At 52.7% G+C, this 21,076-nt stretch overlaps 2 protein-coding genes across 3 annotated transcripts in view; one reads left to right on the top strand and one right to left on the bottom strand.

The window, feature by feature from the left end:
* METTL23 (methyltransferase 23, arginine) overlaps window positions 1-21,076 on the bottom strand; it is a 47,511-nt gene that overhangs the window by 12,776 nt on the left and 13,659 nt on the right. The window contains exons 3-4 of one of the 2 annotated variants that reach the window (XM_019644275.1): window positions 11,153-11,372; window positions 7,517-7,645 (exon numbers count right to left, since the gene is read on the bottom strand). The gene's annotated coding sequence lies outside the window, so the exon portion shown is untranslated. Of the gene's footprint in view, window positions 1-7,516; window positions 7,646-11,152; window positions 11,373-21,076 lie in introns of those variants that run through there. The other variant, XM_019644271.1, reaches the window with a different exon arrangement.
* Window positions 1-21,076, top strand: part of MXRA7 (matrix remodeling associated 7) — a 33,102-nt gene that overhangs the window by 1,660 nt on the left and 10,366 nt on the right. The window contains exons 2-3 of the mRNA XM_019644241.1: window positions 3,512-3,870; window positions 19,259-19,322. Of these exons, the coding sequence (XP_019499786.1) occupies window positions 3,512-3,870; window positions 19,259-19,322 (423 nt within the window). The remainder of the gene's footprint in view (window positions 1-3,511; window positions 3,871-19,258; window positions 19,323-21,076) is intronic.

Genomic DNA, 21,076 nt, shown 5'->3' with positions numbered 1-21,076 from the left:
CACCTTCCTGTGTGTCACCATTCGTCCAAGTTCAGTGGCAGTAACCCAGCCAGCGTGTCCAGCACCACTTGCCACTGCCTAGTACTGGCCTGGGATTCGTTACCTTTTGCTCCATGGTCAGAGAGGCTGTGAAATTCCAGGGATTCTGTGTGCTATATTTTGGGGAGGGATGACATCGGGGTTTTCTGTTAATGAAAAGTGGGAAAGGTATTCAATGTGTTCTTCTCATGGAGCTTAAATTATAAATAGGGCCAAGTTCTAATGTTACGTTTTTAACGAACTAGTTAGCATTTCCTGACACTGGCTCGGTCATGGGGCTTTTCTCTAGGAGGCTGGTCCCTATTTTGTCTTAGTCCGGTTTTCTGCATCCTAAAATGCCAACCTAAATGTGCCTGGGTTGGGGGAAAGCTGCTACCTTCCTGTCATTGGCTCCCATCGCCCTACCTGCCTGCACTGCTGCTCTCCTCCCACCTCCGCCCCTACCACCCTGCCAGGTACCCTGGCTGGTGCCAGGGTGGGCCGGGTCTGTGCCTGGGTGTGAGTGCGGTAGAACCCTGAAGGCATAATCTCTTTGTATTAATATCTAAATGGCGTTCCTCTTCCTCCTTTTAAAAAAACGTGTCATCTTCAAAAGGCTTTTATCTGTCCCTCAGTATTGCTGCCTATCATACGTTCTCTCAAATGCATACCAACTGCTTCTCTCTAAGCTTCAGTTTACAGAAAAAAGGCAAACCCAAAAGGCTGTATGCCACTAGGGGGCGTGATAAGACACGCTGCAGTGGCTGGGATGGTCCAGTGGCAATTTGAATTTGATTAGCCACCCAGGTTTCCTTCCCCAGAAAGCAAAGGTGATTCCTGTTAGATAAACAATATCCAGAAATCAGGGATCAGGGATGAGGTGGGGAAACCGTGAGAAAGAAGTGGAGTGGGGGCTGGGCGGTCATGATCCCGTAGGACGTGGGAACAAGGGATCCAGCGTCCCACAGTTAACCCTTCGACCTCCTGGCACGAGCTGCTCCTTTGAGGGGGGTCAACAAGAGCGAGGTGAAGGATTCAGCGTTCAGCTGTTTTGAGGGATTATTTTCTGAGACGACAGCTAATATAACCAACGAGCTGGGTCCTGGAAGAAGGGATCTTGGACTGGTAGCTACTGATGGAGAGGAGCAGGGTGGGGGACCCAGGACCTCAGGGAGGCACCAGTGGCTTTACTGTCAGCTTGAAGTATCCAGTGCTGCACACAGGTGCCTCTGGGGTCTTGAGAAGCGCTGTGATGTATAAGGTGATGCCTTTGAGGGGACATTACTCACATCTCACTCATGTTTGCAGATGCCCTTCTATTAATCACTCAAGCATTCAACAAATGTTTGGGTGCCAGGCACTGTTCTGGGTGCTGGAGATGGAGCAGTGAAAGCCCTGAGCTGGTGGGGCTGAAGGGCAGGGAGTGTGCTGCTCTTGAGGGCTGCTGGTCGGGGTAGGGAGAGCTGGGCGTGGATTCCACAATCAGAAAAGCAAGTTCAGGCCTTAGAAACGCCAGTGTGAGAGATCATAAAAGAAATCACTATTCTTACAGCTGTACTCTTCCCTTGGTAGTGGTTCCTTTGTAAATCAGCTGAAGGGATTTAAGGACCAGCCAGGAGGCTGGTGGTGCAGGTGCTTTCCGAAGTTCTTAGAGGCTCAGCCTTGATGGGATTTAGGACCCTAGACACAGTGTGGTGTGGAAGAGTTCTGCGTAATTGTAGGAGGTGCTGTCCAGGAGCTGGGCTTGTACACACGCACCTTAGCTCCCTGGATTGTGTGTAGCCTTTGCACACGTAAGTTGTTTGTTGTGCGTGTTCCGAGCACTGCTGACGGTTCACATTGAGTCCGGTTTCTCCTCACACTCCCTCTCCCTGGCTTCGGTCAAGATGTGACATTGATGTGACACTGAGTACAGCAAAGCCACAAGCACTGTGTGCCCTCAGGCCGTGGCTCTCAGCTTTGTCTCATTGTTAATCCAGAAATTCCAAACATCTGGCCCCCACTGAAGCGCCCAGGAGAGCTGGCCCAGGCCTGCTGTCTCACAGGTGACGACACCACAGAAGAACCCAGACTGTGCTGAGTATACCTCGTGCCTCCTGTCATTGTCAAACAACACCGAGCAGCCTCCTGGGTCTGCCTCCGTTTCGCAGTGGGGTCCATGGAATGCCCGTGGCTCTGCCATTCGATTGGCCTTTTTAACTTTCACTTGGACGGAGCTTGGTCATCACTAAATAAAGCAACTTGATTTGGAGTTGCAGGTTTTTTGCGTTTTATCTTGGTTTCCTTTCATGGTAACCGAGTTTGTCTCCACTGTAGAACCTCTTAAATATATACTCGTATATTTTAAAACAATGGGGGCAGGACAAAAATAAGGCCCACTTTGGCAGCAAGTCCCCGGGTGGTCAGAAGCCAGTAGGCAAGAGCTAAACCCCATTCCACATGTTACCATCGTGGGGCGTGTTTCATCAGTGACCGCTAACTTTTTTTTGCATGTTCCCCTTAATAATATGTGATGCAACAGCACCACCCAGCTCACTGTTGCTAGAATCCTGTTTGTCGTAACTGGACTCAAGCAGCTTACGAGCAGACTCGCATCTTCCATTTAAAAGGAAGCAGTCCATCTCCCATCTTGGCTTACGTCACAGTCCAGCTCAGGCACTGCAGTTTTTCCAAAACAATATGAAATGCCTCCTCAGCAAAAACCAGAACCCTGTTGTTTCCACGTTAGGCCTTACGTTTACCACGGTACCTGACAGACTTTGTCAGCCCCGTGTTTGTTTAAAATAACTAGAGAGGGGGTTGGGAGTGATGAAGTGATGTTTTTGATTATAACATATTTATCTCAAACATACACTGTTCAGCAACAGACCCTGGGAGGACTGAAGAAACAAAAACAGTACAGTTCCTTTCCCTCATTCAGCCTCCCAGCCTTCCACAGTTATGCAAAGGGTAAAAGTCAGGGGCAGCAGCTGACCCCGAAGCGCTTGCAGCTGAATTCCAGAAACCTGGCTTTGCAGAGCAGTCACATTACACAGGCGAGTGTTCAGGGCTGCTGGGCTCCAACCCGGAAGGGGCATTCACAGGCCAGGAGCTGCAAATGGCCTCTGTGAACATGTATTAAGGCAACCGACACTGTAAAAGCTGTGGACATGTCTATAAGCTGGCTAAAAGTAAAAGGGGCTGACGCTGAGTTTCCACTGCCCTGCAGGCAGTCCAGTGGCAGTTTATGTCAGCCTTTCTGGCTTTACTTGGCCCCAACTAGCACTTAATTTCCAAAATGCTCTGAGAGAACTTGACAGGGCCAAAATGTTGCTGAAAGATGACAATCTAAGGGCACCTAAGTAATACGTATTTCAAACCCGGTTTTCAAAAGGAGCCTAAACTCAAAAGCGTCAGGCCTGCCCGCGGCAGGGAAGGGTGGGCCCTCCTCGGTCTCAGGTGCCGCGCTTTCCAAAGAGTCAGGGCTCAGGTCCCCAAGGGCCTGTCGCCCCAGGGGCCGAGGATGTCTGGGGCGGGGCGCGGCGAGGGCTCCGCCCCGGGGCGGGGCGCGGGCGGGCGCGCGGCGGGCTCCCTCGGGGTCTCCCGGCGCTGGCCACCGCGCTGGCGCTGCTGCTCGCCTGGCTGCTGGTGCGGCGCGGACTGGCCGCGAGCTCAGACCCCGCCCACGCGCCCCCGGAGCCCGCGCCCCAGGCCGAGGCCAGCAGGACCCCCGCGCCGCCCGGCCCCGGAGCCCCGGAGCCGGCAGCTGCGCCCGAGGAGCCGGAAGAGCCCGAGGGGCCGGGAGAATCCGCGGGGCCGGGGGAGCGCGCCGAGCCGGCGGAGACGGAAGAACAGGCTGCCGAGGCGAGGCAGGTACGGAGCCGGAGCCCCTCCCCACCTCTGCCGGGGTCCCCCCGCCGCGGAGCCGGGAGCCGGGCCCCCAGCCTCGGGCCGGGTGTCCTCAGGGAGGACAGAGCCCGTGGCCGGCAGGAAAGGAGGGTCCGGCGAGCAAACTCACCGGCTTCCCTCACAAAGTGACGCCGAGGGACGAGCCTGTGCGAGTTGTGTTTTGTTGTTTCGCTTGCTTTCCTCTTCCCGGCCTCCCCGAGCCCGGAGCCTGGACGCCCTCCCGGGCACAGTCACTGCTGCGCCGCAGCGTCTCTCGCTGAGCGCACACCCCCACCCCCACCCCGCCCGCACACGGGTTCCCAAATCCACGTGCATGTGGCTTACTTCAAGGCCGGCTAAGAGAGTTGCCTTGCTTGTGAAAAAAAATAATACTTAAAAAAAAAAAGTCAGTGATGTCGCCTATGAGGTGCACGGGAGGGGAGGGGTACTGAGAGAAAGGCGCCGACCTTCGCAGTGATTCTCATTGTCCTTTTCAAACTGCTCCGGTGCTCTGGCACATCTCCCCTGGGGTAGCAGATCAGCCTGGCCAGTGTGGAGTGAAGCAGCAAGATAAAGCCTCCTGCAGCTCAGCTGAGCGCCCCAAACGCACCCTCCTGCTCTGCCCCCAGCTGTCCTGATGGCTGGGGCCTGGCCCCCTGTCTTGCTTCAGGATATCCCCAGAGGTGTCTGGTAGCTCGCCTGCACCCACGCACCAGCCCCAGACACTTTTGCCCACGCCGCTCTTTAGATTGGCAGCCTACTTGCCAGGCCGAAGCCCAGGCACCTTCCCAGGATTTCAGCACCTTGGCCCCTCCAGGCCACCACCGAGGGTCCCGGGTCTGATCTGAATGCCTTGTCCTTACGCCTGAGCTCCTGTCCTTGGAAGGGAGGATGGCCAGGGCGGTGGAAACCCCGAGCAGGCGGATTTGGTGTCAGCGTGTGTGCAGGGCCCACTCTGGAGTTTGCTGGACACAGTGGGGTACACTGGAGAGAAAACCCCCTGGCGGGAGGGGCAGGCTGGGCAGAGGCATTGTGTTTGCTGAGTAAATGTACCAGACCCTCTCTGAGTGGCGCTTTGCTTTGACAAGCGGGTGAGTAATTGTGTCATTACAGTGACTGTCTAACCAGCCTGCGGAGGGCTGTTGTGTTCATCCGGGATGGGCAGGAGTTGAGTTTAATGAGCTAGCGCTCTGTGCGGGGGGCCGAGGCCCTACTGCCCGTGCTAACTGCACCCGGGGCCATGAGGTAGGGTTTGGATGGGTGCTGATGTGTTAGGTTTGCTCCCATATTTGGGGTTCTCCTGCGGTCAGGCCTCCTGGGAACAGGGGAGCCGTGTGGGCCGTTTTTCAGGCTTGCTCTCAATCAGCCTTTCCTTTCTTCTCCTAATTTACACGGTGGCCCTCAGTCACCCAGCAGCAGCATCTAGACTGAAGTTGAAAGTGTCCTTTAGTGGCGCTCAGTGCTACCTTGATCCTTTGGGGTACAGCTCTTCTGAAAGAACTTTCTACAAGGCCTTTGGGCTCCCTGCAATATGATATCTAATGTAATGGGTTTAGTGTTGTTTAAATAGCAGCCCTGGCACAGTTTGCCTCTGTCTGGGAGAAAGCACGTCTTGTGAGGGTGAGTGGGCGCTTCGAAGGACAAGGCATCCTACGGAGGCTCACGGGCCACCAGACTCTGACGCCCCCAGCTGATGCTGGTCCTCCCCCCACCACACCCTGACCTGAGACCCACCCAATTCGAGAATCAAGTTGAGCTCAGTTTCCTCACTCAGAGGGAGAGCCTGCCCTTCCCTTGCGGGTTCAGGTCCCCAACCCTTTCTGAGCAGGCAAGCCCCCCTCAACTCTAACCGGCAAGCATGAAGTCACTGCTGTGCATAAGGACCTGGGGTCACGTGCCGGGGGGCAGGGGACACGGATATCCACTGTCCCCCAGCTTCCAGTGGTGGGGTTCCCCCTGGAGAAGCTACTAAGAAATTGTCTGGAAACGGACTTGGGCATTTTCAAGAGCAGGTCCCAGTGCTGTCTGTTCACTATCATTCGGCCAGAGCCTGCAGAACAGGCTGGAAAGACCCCTGCGGAAAACAACTCAGGTCGCTTGCTTTTCCGGGCGGCAGCAGGTGAGGCCCTCAGCCAGCCTCCTTGCCTCTCACTAAGTGGAGGGCAGCACAGGGAGAGGAGAGAGGGAGCGGCAAATCACTGCTCCGGGGAGCAGCACTTAACTTGCCTCTCCCCTCCCCCTTCATTTTCCATTAACTGCATCCCTTCTAATCCAATCGTCTCCCTCCCTGCCAGAGGCCGGGAGGCCTGGGGGGGTCACTGCCTCCGCCTCACAAAGCTGATTATTGAGAAGGATCGGGAGCCCAGGGAGGCAGCCTTGGGCTGTGGCTGTGAATCCCCGCAAAGCGCAAAGCTTCTTCTGAGATGCTGGCCCTCCCCGAGGGCCCACGATGGGCTGGGACACTGAGCAGCAACTAAGGAAATGGGGTAGATCAGCCAGGCCGGGCGGAGGCCTGGCAGGGGGCAGACCTGTAGTATTAGGACTTAAGTATTAGGGATTAGTGTGGGGTGGGCAGCAGAGGAAGCAGGACAGGGGTGCCCCACCCTCCAAAGAATTACGGTAAACAATGTCCAGAGCCAGAGCTGGTCCTTTTTAAGGCCAGAAAACAGTGCTTTTTGGTGCTGATGTGTGGGTTGGGGTTTTAGGATTGCCTGGCTTCTTACCGAATGGAGGTGTGGGTTCCAGCAAGGCTATGTCTTAGGAATCCCAAGCAGGGGTCAAGGGTCATTCAGACAGCACTAGACTCAAATCTCTGTGTCTGTGCCAGAGCCCAGACCTTGACCCTCGCTTGGGTCCTAGCCCTACTCACAGACTGAGTAGGGACTTCACAGAAGGCAGCTGGCCAATGTCACCAAACACAAAACAGGCAGGATCAAAGGAGACACTAAAGAGACATGACAGATAATGGCAATGCCTGATCTTTGATTGGGTTCTTGATGGGGGTGGGAAGCTATAAAGAACATTGGGGAGATAATGGGGCACTTCTCAAATGAATATTTTCTTAGATCATTTTATTGTATCAATGCTCAATTTCTTGAGTGTGATGCTGGCATTGTGGTTATGTAGGAAAATGCCCTTGTTCTTAGGAAGATGTATGTTGAAACATTTAGGGATGACACGTCATGATTCAGTTGCACACACACAGCGCGTGCATGTGTGTGTGTGTAGACTGGGAAATGCATGGATGGCAAAATGTTAAGATGAAGGGTATATGTGTGTCCATTGTAGTATTATTTTTCCAACTTTTCTGTGGGTTTGGAATTTTCAAACTACAATGTTGGACAAAAGGAGCCCTGTGGGAAATTTCCCAGGAAAGGGCTTGGTGTTTCAGACCGTTGGTCGTGGTGGTCTGCTCCAGCCACAGCCTCATCTGTCTGTCCTCACCATGCAGCTGGGCCCTGGTTCACCTTTCTGAAGTTCTCCTGCTGTCAGGTGCCTCCTGGGTCCCCTACCCTCACCCTCCTCGTTGCCACAGGTGTGTCCCCCCTCCCCCCAGGCACAGAGCCCCTAGTCTTCCCAGAATGAATGCTCAAGGAGCAGGTGAATCCCCTCCCCCACCATCAGTCCTGACCTTGGTGATGTCAGCATCTTCCCACTTTTTGTCCTCTTCACAAAAGCGGAAGCCAGCTCATGGAGGGCCAAATAGACACTTGGCAGTTGTCCATATCACTCTGGAATCTTGTCTTAGTCAGCCGGGCTGCTGTAACAAAAGGACAGAGACTGAATCACTGAAACAATAGCCGTTTATTTCTCACAGTTCTGGAGGCTGGAAGTCTAAGATCAAGGCGCCTGTAGATTAGGTTCCTGGTGGGAGCTCTCTGCCTGGCTTCTTGCTGCGTCCTTACATGGTAGACAGGGCGGGCTGGTCTCTTCCTCTTATATGGGGCCCTAATCCCAACACGGGACCCCCACTCTCAAAACCTCATCTAATCCTAATTACCTCCCTGAGGCCCCACCTCCAAATAACCATCACGCTGAGGTTTGGGGGTTCAATATATGAATTCTAGGGGACACAATCAGTCCATCACAGGTCTAGCGATTTGCTGGGAGAAACACTGGAAATAATCCAAATGTCCATTAATTAGGACACTGGATTAATTAGCACATTGGTAGAGATAAGGGAAAAAAGCAGAACACAAAACAGTAATACTATTCACAGTAATTACGATAATGAGCACCGACTGAATAGAACAGGGGGCTGTAAACAGTTCAGTGTTCAGTCGTGCAGTAGGGTACGTTTTGTAAAGTTGTTGAAGTTCGTAATTTAATTTGTTTTCATATGAGAAAAAGTCCAGGGGCTCTCCTAATGGCTAAACTTTGTTCTTCCTTTCAGAGACAAAGCGTTTTATTTGCACACAGAAAATTAGCTGTCAGTTGGAATTTGCTCCTCAGTGAGAAGTAATAAATTTTTAAAGAACATGTCTTAAGAAAAAAAGCTGCCTAGCTTTGGGGAGTTAGAAACAAAATGTTGAGCACACGGGTACCCTCGTAGACAGATTCTTTTATGGAGCCCTGCTCTCTCCCAAGCAGTGGGCCCAAAGCAGTGTGGGCGGGCTGAGACCCACTTGGGGGGTGGGGGGATGGGATGGCCTTCCTGGGTTCTGACCACTGGGTTTGCCTCCGTTAAGGACAGAGGGATGGAGCAGGACGCTGATGAGGGTCAGAAACTTCCCCCCCAAAGGGCACTATCACCCTGCTGGCACCCCTCCTGCTCAGGACTGAAAAGGAAGGCTTCCTCCTGCCAGGCAGGTCAGCGCATCGGTCTGTTCTCCTGGCCACCATAGCTGAAGAACAGCTAATGAGATTAAATGGTCCGAAGGAAACCCAGGGCGACAATTCATGGAACTTGTTTGTCCAATATTTTGCCTCTGAAGAGCTTGCAGGACTTGGGGAAGTCACTGAACATTTGGGCCTCAGTTTCCCCACCTACAAAACAAAGGGGCTGAACTAAAGTGACCACTGATGTCTTAGAATTCTAACAATCCATGATTAACTATTTCCTGGTCATCAGCTCCTGTTTCATGGCGTGCTCAGGGGTGGGTACCTTTGCGTGTACTTAATATTCTCAGGTGAATTTTGCACACACTGCGAACCCTCTGGCTGAGACAGCCTTGGGCATGTTCTCAGCAAGGGTCTGATTCTGTGACCTTGGCATTGATAGCTTTTCTCCTGGCCAGATTCTTACTTGCTGAAGACTCAGACTCTGAGTTCCATCTCAAGACGGGAAGAAAATACCTCCAACCCAGTGGTAGCCTGTGAAGTAGAACCCTATTCTGGGGTCAAACCACTCTTTTTTTTTTTTGTGTAAGATTTTATTGGGGAATTGGGGGCAAGTAACAGTGTTGGGGAATTGGGGAAGGGGACCAGCCACGTTGTTCTTCAGTCTTCGTTGTGGAGGGCGCCAGTCACCATCTGGCTTCCCATCGGCAGCTCGTGGCTTCTAAGCTGAAGGTGCTGTGTTCAATCTTAGTTGCGGGTGGGCGTAGCCACCATCCCATGCAGAAGTCGAACCAGCAGCCTTGTTGTTAAGAGCGCACGCTCTATCCACTGAGACACCCGGGCGGCAGCTCAGCTCAAGGTGCAGAGTTCAGTCTTAGTTGTGGGTGGGCATAGCCCACCATTGAACAGTCTTGTTGTTACACCAGCTGAGCCATCCTGCCACCTGTTGGCAGGCAGCTCAGCGACAGCTCAGCTCGGGTGCAGAGTCACTGGCCCATGTGGGACTCAAACCAGCGGCCCTGTTGCTCAGAGCTCGCGCTCTTAAGCCAACTCTTAACCAACTGAGCCACTCGGCTGGCCCCCAACCACTCTTACTTTATTCTTCATGAAGCCTAAAACGTGTGCTCTTCCTATAGTTGAGGCCTCTCAAGCGATTTTCAACCCTGGCCACCTGTCTTCTCTTATCCTTAAAGTCAGTCATGGTCAAAATTCTTCAGCCTGGTTGTCCCCAACACAGTGATTTCATTCCCTCCTACCCTCGCAGAGCTCGCTTGTTTGTCAGTCCCTTTGTCTCTTCCCTGTGCTCCACCTTCTCTACCCCGAAATGTAGAGGCAAGAATTGACCTAATGCCCACCGATAAGCGTCAGGGAGAGTGCAGACTGCTGCCCCGGGGTGTTTTCTTATGAAGCTTTTGATGTCCTCTAAATCTTCTCCGTAGGAATGATGTCCCAAACCGCTAGTCTGATAGGATTGATGAGTCTGGCATGCTTGATCATCTGAGGGAGAGACAGTGTGGAGGGCTTGTGACAGTGCCCTGCTGTGGATATGAGGCCGGACACCAGGATGGTCCTTACCAGACGTCTGACCACGTGGCCCTGAAGGCCGGTCCGTCCGCACTGTCCTGGCGTGTTGTACAGCTCGTGACAGGAGCGTCTCAGCGTCTCTCTCTCTGAGTCAGGGTCTTACCCAATGTTCTTCCTTTGCTGTTTGTCCCCACTAGGAAAGCTCATGCTCATAATATCAGGTGAGGATTCCTTCTGGACCGGGGCCACCATTGTCACCTTCCAGAACACACTGGCCGCCATTCTCCTGATCAATGGCTGAGACGCTCAGTTTGGCCCAGTGCAGCCCTCCCCCTGAGCGCCAGCTCATATAGCCGGGTGCCCACCTGACATATCCCCTCCGTGGCCTAGCGAGCACCTCAGACCAACATGTCTGAAGAGAGTCTGTCCCCCGGGCCGGGCCCTCTGTCCCCGTCTCCCTGTGTTCTTCCTTATCTCACTCGGAGTTCCCCCACTGCTTCCTCCGCTGCTCAGGCCCAGAGCCCAATGTCACCCTTTTCTCTTCCCCTGCCCCACCACAGTCATACAGTCACCCCACCAGCAAGGCTACTGCCTGAATTCGGCCACTTGTCTCCATCTTTCTGGCCACTGCTCCAGTCCCGTGGCTCATCTGGGCTGTTCAAAAGCCTCTGAGCTGGTCCCCCTATGTCCCGCCCCGCTCATGCTGCACCCAGCAGCCGGTGTGATCTGTGTGACAGAAACTGCACCCAGGCTCCCGTCACAGCCCTCCAGTGGCTTCCATCACAGGCAGAATCAATTCCAAACTCTCACCACGGCCCGTAAGCCTGGAGGGACCCTGCGGCTCTGCCTCCTGGCCCAGCTGCCCCCAGCCAGGCCTGCGCCATGTCCGACCGTGGCATCTGCTGTTCGTTCTGCCTGGCAGACCCTCCCCAGCCTAGATCTTCACACACTCGCTCCTCCTCACCTTTCAGGTCTCTGTGTCCCTGCCCACCTCAGCGACCTAAAGTGCTGGCACTCAGGACAGCCTGAAGTCAGCTTTTATTTTAGCGTGTGTCGTCGGCCACAGTGGAATGCCAGTTCCTGAGAACAGGGTCCTTGCCGGCCACGGTCACGGCCACGTCCCCAGCACCCACGGCAGACCCAGCACCCAGTGGCACCCAGTAAGTGCTTCTTGAATGAATAAGCTGCAGGAAGAACAAAAAAGAAAGGAAACGCTGTTGGTTCCTGCCAAGAGGCAGGTGCCACCCCGTCGTAGGGCTGCCCTGGGCGGCGGGCTGGAGCCTTCGTTCTCCTCGTGCTCCGGGCCTCAGCTGCCCTGCCTGTTGCCTGCTGCTCTCGAGCTATATTTTATGCCCCAAAGAAGCTCTGAAAGGTGGTGAGCTCCCCGAGGCTAGAAGAGTTCAAACAGAGACTGGCTAACCAGCAATTCATCAAAGGTTTTGTCAACTAGAGTTGTGTATTGGGTTGAAGCCTCGTGAGATCAGTGGTTTTCTAACACTTTTTAAAGCACTCGATACCTTTTTCCCTCTTCGATCTTAGATGGACGTCCATGAAGCAAAGGCAGGACTGCCCTGGCAGGGGTCTTGGCCCCTATTCCTCCCCCTCCTCCTCGCAGCAGTCCCGGCAGTCCCCCCCCCCCCCCGAGCTCCAGGGCTCTGCCCCGCAAGGTTAGGATAAAAACTGAGCTCTGGATGGCCCAAGGTCCAAGCCAAATCCTGTGACCTCAGAGGACCGCCGCCCAGATGGAGGTAGGTGGAAGGCACAGAGGTGAACGGGGAAGGACAGAAGCTGTGCCTGAGGGAGGCCTTGGTCCCAAAGATGACCCGAAGTTCCAGCTCGCCCTGCCACCCCATGGCACGCCCAGTGGGTGGGGGAGGAGAGCACTTCTGAGTGAGCCGTTAGAGACTCGCCTCGCCAATCCTGGAAGCAGGACAGCGTGGAAAGCTGCGATTATCTGAATTGAACATGGCAGCGTCACTGTGGCGTTTTGAGCAGGAAAAGCCTCAGGAGGTCGGCACTTTGTGTTCTCAGAGCAGATGGGTCGGAGGAGAGGGGGGTCACGGGTGCCGTGCCGCGTGAAGGCACTGGGTGCCCTGATGAAGTGTCAAGGATGCTGCTGTGACCACAGAAAAACTGATGAGCTGAGAGGGGGCCGGTTTGGGACAAGAAGACATACATTCCTTGTCACTGGGGACATGCCTTTCCAGCTGCACATATGGATTTAGAGAGATGGCGAGAGCGTCCTCAGCCTGGAGCTGGCATTTGGAGGCCTGTGGCGGCTGAGTTGATTGGATGGTGCCTGTGCAGAGAACCAGCTGTGACCACTGCTGGCCTGCCCTTCTGCTCAGCATCCCCACTGGCGCCAGCTCTGCTCCCTCTGCTCCCCCCTCTGAATGCAAAGATGAACAGCCTGATTGCCTAATGGAATCCTTCTGGACGGAGGGAGCACCATTGGACCCGCTCCACTTACGGTGGGAGCCAGGAGCTGGCCCCTGCCCCTTGCTGTTCTCGGTGCCCATCCGGGGACCCTCCACACCTGGTCTGCAGGGCAGTGCGTGTAGGCCCCTTGAGAGCTCTGTTATCTCTGTCCTTGCCCGCTGCAAGGGGAGGGAGGGACAGTCATCCCCACGGGAGTCAGGCCTCCCTCTCTGCCTGTCTAGTGGAGGGGTGGTCCTCTAAAATCATTCCAGATTAATGAGGGGGGTTGGTGCAGTCACAGCAGGAGGCAGCTCCAGTGGCTGGTCACAGGGTCCCAACAGATGCTGTTTGCAGGACCCAAGGGCAGAACCATCGCCTCAGTGGACAGACAGATATCTGTATCTCTCTGACGCTCCCTCTCTCTCTCTCTCTCTCTCTCTCTCTCTCTCTCTGCCTCTTCCTCTCTCTCTGTCTCTGTCTCCCTCTCTTCCTTCGTCCATCTCTCTGTTTAGTGCTGTGATCAGTCCAGATCAGCCATAATTGGCAATGTGCTTCCTGCAGGGTGTGCATTGGGCTCTCAGTGGCTCCTAGAAGCCTCCCTCTGAGTCACTCTGCGCCCTAAGATACCTGCCTGTCCCATTCGCCACCCCTCCCCTCTTGGTCTCTGGGGGACCCAGGTCTTGTGCTCCTGATATTGTTGAAGTGTCAGGACGCACTTCCCCTGTGCTTTGCCCCACCCCAGCCCCTCCATTGGAAGAAAAGGCTGAATTAGAAAAGTTTCCCAGCACACGTTGCTGAGACAGTGGAGTGGTTGGGTCTCAGCCAGGGCCTGCTCTGGGGACCAGCCAGGATGACGCCAGCTGTCTGTCTCAGAGGGTGTCACCAATTCACAGTTTTCATTAAGTTGATTTACTTTCATTAGAGCAGGGTGTATTAGTCTGCTGGGGCTGCCACAGCAAAGTACCACAGACTGGGCGGCATAAATGACAGAAATGTCTTTTCTCCCGAACTGTGAGCTCAAGGTGTCGGCAGATTTGCTCTCTCCTGAGGCCTCGCTCCTTGGCTTGCAGATGCTGTCTTCTCCGTGTGTCCTCACTCGGTCTCTGCTCTGTGCGGGCACATCCCTGGTATCTCTCGTGAGTCCCAAACTCCTCGTCTTATAAGGGTACCAGTCAGGTTGAATTAGGGCCCATCCTGACGACCTCATTTTAACTTAAATATCTCTTTAAATGCACTGTCTCCAAATATAGCCACAATCTGAGGTACTGGGGGTTAGGACGTCAGCATGAATCTGGGGAGGGACACGATTCAGCCCATACACATGGGTACCGTGCAACACTCAGGACCAAGGGCATCAACAAGAAGTCAGCAGCGTCAGCCTTTTGTGGGATTCAAGATCAGCGCTCTGACCAGCCGCCATGTTTGTGCTGCTTCCAGGTGTGGTCCTGGCCGGGCTGTATGGCACAGCTGTCCCACCAGCCAGGGGCGAGCAAGCCCACGAGTGGGACTTAGACCTCCAGACCCTGAGGGATCGCTTTTGGCTAGTCTTTCAGCCAGTCCCTTGCTGTCTGATTCAACAGACTTGGAGCTGAGGGCCTGGTTCCGTTAGCCTCTCAGTTCAGGCCCTTATATCTCTCACCTAAGCTCTGAACTTTCTCCTCAGTTCCTCCTGTCTCGTCCTCTTCCCCCTTGCCAGTGCACTCCCACGGACCCCCCAAAATGCAGCTCCCATCCTGCTTCTCCCCGTTTAAAACCTTCCGGTAGCTCCTCGTTGCCTTGTCCTATAGAAATCTAAATGGTCCAGGCCCTGACCACTCCCCTCCCTGCAATCACACCAGACTCCAAAGAGTCACTGGGAAAGCCGTGGTGTTCCACGCCTGGCATTCTCCTCTCACCCAGCTCGAATTCTTGTCCCCTTTGAGGCTTTCTCTGCCCCCTTCAGGCTCAGCTGAGCCCCGCTTCCTTATGGCCACCCCATGTCACTTAAATGCACAAAGTGTTCCTGAAAACATACATGCAAAACTGCGTGTGCCAAAGCAGAACTGAAGATGGGACATGTGATCAGGCATTGTGAGTGTAAAATTCCTAACATCAGCTCTTCTAGACTCAGGCTTCGACTGCGCAGCTCTAGCATGCTGTACGTGCTTTCCTTTATTCCTTTCCTTCACGGCTGCGCACAAGTCCACCTCCTTGAGGTGGAGAGCACTCCTCTAAGGCTAACGGCCACCACTTCCACTTTCCATCTGTTTTATAAAATAAGGGCAAAAATGTAAAACAGTGATGTTTTACTTTTTGGAAAAAATAATGAAATTCTTTCCATTATTTTGATGTTATCTAAAAGCCCACCAATAACCCAGATAAACGTGAGGCCCTGGGGCGCCTCCCTGGAGCAGAGTTTGAAAAACACTTCATTGCTACCCCCGCCTGCTGCACCGTGTCCACCCCTCCCCACCCCCACCCCCGGCTTTGCAGTTGGAACTTAATGCAGGCAACGCGCTCCCTACACACACACCCAGGAGAACTTGAGATGTTCTGGGCTTGCAAAGTGGGGTGTGAGTGGACAGTGACAGCGGTCAGGGCTCTCTGGCTGTTGGGGACAGAAACTCAGGTCAGGTGAGCATGCACAGAACCAGGAGTTGAGTGGCTCACATACAGGGGAAGGCAGGAGTGGAATGGCCTCTGGGGCAACCAGAGCCAGGGGGCCTCTCTACCCGGGCTTCCAGGCTCACAGCTCTGGGCCAGAGGTCCTTTGTCCTGATGCAGAAGTTGGGCCTCTGGGTCTCATCCACATGCTGGTGAGTGGAGGGGGTGGGGTGTGACTGCCCTGACTGACAATTCCCACGGGGACCACAGGCTTCAAAGGGCATCTGCTGAAAGAAGGGGGTTTCTGTGCAAACAAAAAACAGTGGCCAATTTACAGTGTTTGCTAAACCTCATTAAGTCTCACAATGAAAAATTGATTTTAATTTGCATCCCCATAGATAAAGGCACGGAACCACAGCAGAAGTTTTAGAAAAACGCTATCTACTTCTACCACGCACACTACACTGTTTATGTTTAATTCTGGGATACAGAATGCCCTCCAAAGTCTTAGTGCAGTTTTAAGTTTTAATAACTTAAGAAGTGTAAATGCTACAAACCTACAAAACACATCAGTGGAATATTTACTTATTTAAATGTCTTTTACTCTTAGCTTCCTGACATTTGAATGTTAAGTTTTCACTTTAATTCTTTGTGTTGTGCCAGAATCTGGCCAGATGGGCAAAGAGAGGAGGCCTCGCCCATGGGCACCTCGGAGATCTGGTCGACCTCCCTTGAGGTCACCATGTCCAAACACTGTCGTGTGCAGCAAGTCTGCTTAGGACTGAAATCACGAAGGTCAGTCCCCTCAGTCACTGACCATCAGCCCACGTTTTCAAAGTCTGAAAACCAACTAGAGCCATGTACAGCACTAGGTGGTCATATTATGTAAGAAACATCAATATATTTAAAATGTAAATGACTAACCTTTCAAATGTCATTTTTTGGTATGTTTGTAGCATCTGTGTTTCTGAAGTCACTAAAGCTTAAAACCACACTAAGACTGGCTGCACATTTTTTAACATACTAGTCGCAGCCACTAAATTGCTTTCATGACTCACCAAATGGTCACAACCAGTTTAAAAAGCACCACACTCCAAAAGTCAAGTGCAAAATCCAAATGTGGACCAACCTCTCCCCAGGAGGGTGTTGGCAGGTCAACTGACAGCCATGTCCCTTTGGGGTGACAGGGTCTGCCATGGCTCTTGAATTTCTCACCCTGAGTGGCAGTTATTTGTGTTTGTCTTTCCCATCAGACCATGAATTCCTTAAGGACAAGGGACTATGCTGGTTTTGTTAGTTTTCTTTTAATCTTTGTGTCTCAAATATAATAGGAGAATTGACCTCTCTAGTCTGTGTTGAGCTATTTTCGGGAGTCCAATCCTGAATAGGTTAATGGCTGTTTGTCTTTTTTTTTTTTTCAAAGAAAGAGAAATATACAGTAAAACCTTGGATTGTGAGTAACTTGGTTTGCGAGTGTTCTGCAAGATGAGCAAACATTTCTAATACATTTTAACTTGGTGAACGAGTGATGTCTTGCAATACGAGTAGTTTGTTTCTGGAACTAATTATGCTCGCAAACCAAGGTATTACTGTATTTTATATATATATATATAATATATAATAGCCCAATCTTACTTTTCAGAAACCACTGTACAGCATTTTAAAAAATTGTTATGAGTAATTAAGTATATTTAGAAAATCCAAATTATACTGAAATGTGGAAGATGAAGGGCTGCCCCCAGCTCCTCTCCCCAAAGGTAGCCACTGGTAACCGCATCTTTCGTGTCCTTGCAGAAAACTTCTCTGCATTTATGAGCACATGAGTGCACTTCTGTTTTAACATTTACACCAACAAGACTGCACTCCTCACACTAGGCTGCTCCTTGCTTTTTCCTCTTGGTATTTATCTTGATGCATCTTCACATCACTACGTCTGGTTGCTTCCTTTCTAAAATAATGTTGGATGGTATACTTGCAATGTGATACGAGGTCTGACAATTAAGTTCACGAACTTGTTGCAATGCTATTGATAACCTTTTTTGATATCAGAGGGATGATTCATTATGAATTTGTACCAACTGGACAAACAGTTAACTGGACAAACAGTTAACCAAGTTTACTATTTGGAAGTGCTGACAAGGCTGCGTGAAAAAGTTAGATGACCTGAACCTTTCACCAACAATTCATGGCTCTTGCATCACAACAATGCACCAGCTCACACGGCACTGTCTGTGAGGGAGTTTTTAGCCAGTGAACAAATAACTGTATGGGAACACCCTCGCTACTCATCTGATCTGGCCCCCAATGCCTTCTTTCTTTACCCGAAGACAAAGTAAATGTTGAAAGGAAGACATTTTGATGACATTCAGGACATCAAGGGTAATACAATGACAACTCTGATGGCCATTCCAGAAAGAGTTCCAAAATTGCTTTGAAGGGTGGACTAGGCACTGGCATTGGTGAATAGCTTCCCAAGGGGAGTACTTCCAAGGTGACTGTAGTGATATTCAGCAATGAGGTGTGTACCACTTTTTCTCGGATAAGTTTGCGAACTTAATTGTCCGACCTCATATATTAAACCCGTTAATATTTTGGGGAACGTATTAACCAAATATACTTAACTATAATATATTTAACCCTACCTGATTCCAGTTTTGTCTTGCTTCCTGCTACACACAGTCAGAATCATTATATAGAAATGCCGATAGATGCTTTTCTAGTCCAGAACATCCCTAGAAGTGGGTTTGCTGGGTCAAAGGTGTGCCTCCTTTGTGCCACAAAGACACTGTGTGCAAAATTCGGGAGGCACCTGGACACCAAAACCCCAGGTACTGACCAGCGCTCAAGGCAGCATCGCCCATGTTGGATGGCACTGAGGCGAAGTGGAAAAGGGCCAGCTCCTGTGTCCTGCCCCGTTCCCCTGGGCTGCATTTTGTGTGGTCCAGGACACAGAAAATCCCAAGAGACTCAAGGCCCTCTGAGATTTGGCTGCTGGGCTTGTGCAAACTTTGCCTCCCAGCTCAGCTCACTGTTTAGCTTGGCGCCTGCCTGATGCTCAGTGCTCCGCCTGCAAACTGGCTGGACCCCAGAATCAGAGTCCTAAAGGCCTGGGTTTGGAGCTGTCTGCTGTGCTGCCTTCTCCACGGTGAGTCAGCTCATTCGTGCCTGGTCTCCCCTCTTAAACCTACAGGGATTTCCATATTTGCTCACTGGGCTGCTCAGTCACCGTTCCTTGGACCCGAGGTCCCTTTGCCACACCCTTCAACCCCTCAGCGCTGGAGCATGTTGCTCATCCTCATCCTCCAACATTCCTGCAAGTTGAAATCACTCCTTCCTTCCACCAAGGCCATCCCAGGACATCCCTTCTGACCATCTGTTAATTGTGTCTGTGTGTGGGAGCGAACCGGGCTGAAGGAGGTGGAGTTCCAATTTTGGGGAAACGGGCACTGAAACGGTTAGGGATAGAAATGCCGGTAGAGGAAGCACAGACGGTGCCTGAGACTGCGAAGGCAGCTTCTCCGATGCCCAGCCCGGCCCCAGGCCCCGGGCCCCAGATAACCCACCAGCTTTCCTCTTGTGCCTTCTGTTCTACTCACTGCAGGGAAGGGGTGGGAGTCCCCAGGCCACTTATCAAAATGGCATCCAAATGCTTTGACGAGCACCCAGCTGGAAAAGGGACTGAGGTGCAAGGTGAAAAACACAGTTCCTCGGCCCAGAGCCCCCTCCCATCTCCTTGGCCAAAGGGTATCTGCGCTGACGTCATACAGTTCCTACCCTCTGTGGTCTGTGGCCCCCTTGCATTCCCCTCAGACACGCTCAGAGGACGGGCGCCGGTGCTCTGTGTGGTCAGGCTGGCCCCCCTCTCTCCCAACATTCTGCCCACCGCTGCCCCACCGCACTGAGGTGGTCACTCGCTTCTGGCCCCCACAGTGCTGTGGGACACCACTCCTGCGAGTGTGCCCAGGGGTCAGATGGCTTTGACTGAGGTTCAGGCACCCGAGGGACAGTATTCCAGAGTAAACTGTCATGTCGTGCCCAGGCACTGACCCTGGCTCTCCTTGTCTTGCAGGAAGAGGAGCCGAAGCAGGGTGGCGAGGAGGGCCCACCCCCAGCAGGGCCTGAGGAAGAAGATGGTGAGTGGGACCCAGTCTCCAGGCCACTCATCTCTGCCCCCCGCTGAGGCCAGCTCTCGCGTGTCTGGCCATGGAGGCTGGACCGCGCTGTGGGCTCTTGGGGTCCCCAGCTGAGGATCTGAGTGACAGGATGAGTATCGGAACCTGTCGATATGTCGAACAGTCCTGAGTGGGGGAGTGAGGATTAATAAAAGAGACAGAGAAGAGAGTTACCGGGAGGACTCCAGTAAATACTGAAGCCCTGAGTTTATTTCCCACCACCAATATATGCATCCAGAGTCCTTTCAAACGGCAGGGACAACTATGCATTACCTCATACAAAAGCAGATCATTAACCATCTACTGGAGACTTAAAGATCAGAGGGACCTTAGGGGGTCAGTTTCCAAGGACACTTTCTTCCTTTAACCCAGATAGCCATCTTTCTATTGTGTCTCCTAAGGAACTGGCCATTCTCACCACATACCTCAGTGTTAATTAAGCACCCACCAGGTGCAGAAAGGAGCAAACAAGAAGCAAAGCAAGATATGCTTCACTAAAGCCAGCCTGCCTGGCTCCCAGCAGATGAGGGCAGTGGATGGAGGGAGGGTGAGGGGATAAGGGACAGGGGCTGAGAAGTGGAGTCCTGCACAGCCCAGGGGACCTGCAGGCCAGAGCCTGCTCCCTCCCATTCCCCACCTTCCTGCACCCAGCTCCCTGTCCACCTCCTTTGCTCCTTCCTTCTGCACTTTTCCACCAATAAAATGGGAGTTGTATTTGGAGAAATACAGGGGGCCCATCTGGTGAATAAACTGAGCACCCTGACCCTCTGTTCCCTGCGGTGCCTCTTAACTCCCCTCTCATCACCTCACCGCTTTATGCATTTCACGTTTCTCTCCAAATATCTCTGACCTATTTTACGGAGACTAAAGCCACTCACTGGCCGCTGCCTGTGCTTTCTGCAGAATAAAGGCCCCAGGGGAGGAAATACCTGATTTCTGAGCAGCTCTCAGTAACTCGCCAGACCTCCCTGGCCATCAGAGTCCAGGCTGCCATAAGAGAAGAGAGTGACGGGAACATTGAGGAAACTGACCAATTTGAACTTCACCAAGTGGAAGGTGGTGTGTTTGCTCTGGACACCCACGGGGGCCAGCGCCCCAGACAGACAGAGACAGAACCAAACATGGCGTGGGGCTTCTGCCGGACCTGTCATGTTTTATTTCTCTCTCTAAAACAAAAAAGCTGAAGCAACACTAGTAAAATGTCAACATTTGTGACGTCTGTGTGGCAAGTACACACAGGACTTACTGCTGTACTTTTGTGCATGTTTGAAATACTTCATGATTTTTTTAAAAAGTGAGACTGTTGCTGTGACTTGAAGTCGACTGCTGGCAGGAGCAGTGGAAAGAGGGTTGCAGGAATGCAATGGCTGAGGCTGGTGGGCAGGGCTGCGCTGGGGGCGCCCAAAGCTTCCCTGGAGGCCCAGCAGGGCTGGGCTGTAGGCTTCTGTCTACAGGGAAGGGCAGGGGGTGAGGGTGGGGTGGACACTGACCCCTTACTAAGGGCTCTCCCTCTGAGCTGTTGGTTCTCTCAGATTACCTGACGGAACCACGGCCCTGGGGTCTGTCTCTGCCACATTAGTGGGTCCTGTTAGTGACTTGAGGACACAAAAGACAAAAGCCGAGGTCGCTGAATGTCCCTGGGAGGCTCAGCAGACCATTCTGAGCCCCACACCCAGCCATGTGCCTTGTCCTTCCTTATCTGACTGCCCTGGACA

This window comes from Hipposideros armiger, unplaced genomic scaffold (assembly GCF_001890085.2).
Source record: "Hipposideros armiger isolate ML-2016 unplaced genomic scaffold, ASM189008v1 scaffold_87, whole genome shotgun sequence".
Taxonomy (NCBI): domain Eukaryota; kingdom Metazoa; phylum Chordata; class Mammalia; order Chiroptera; family Hipposideridae; genus Hipposideros; species Hipposideros armiger.
The sequence above is the reverse complement of the archived record's forward strand: the minus strand, read 5'-3'. Positions and strand labels throughout refer to the sequence as shown.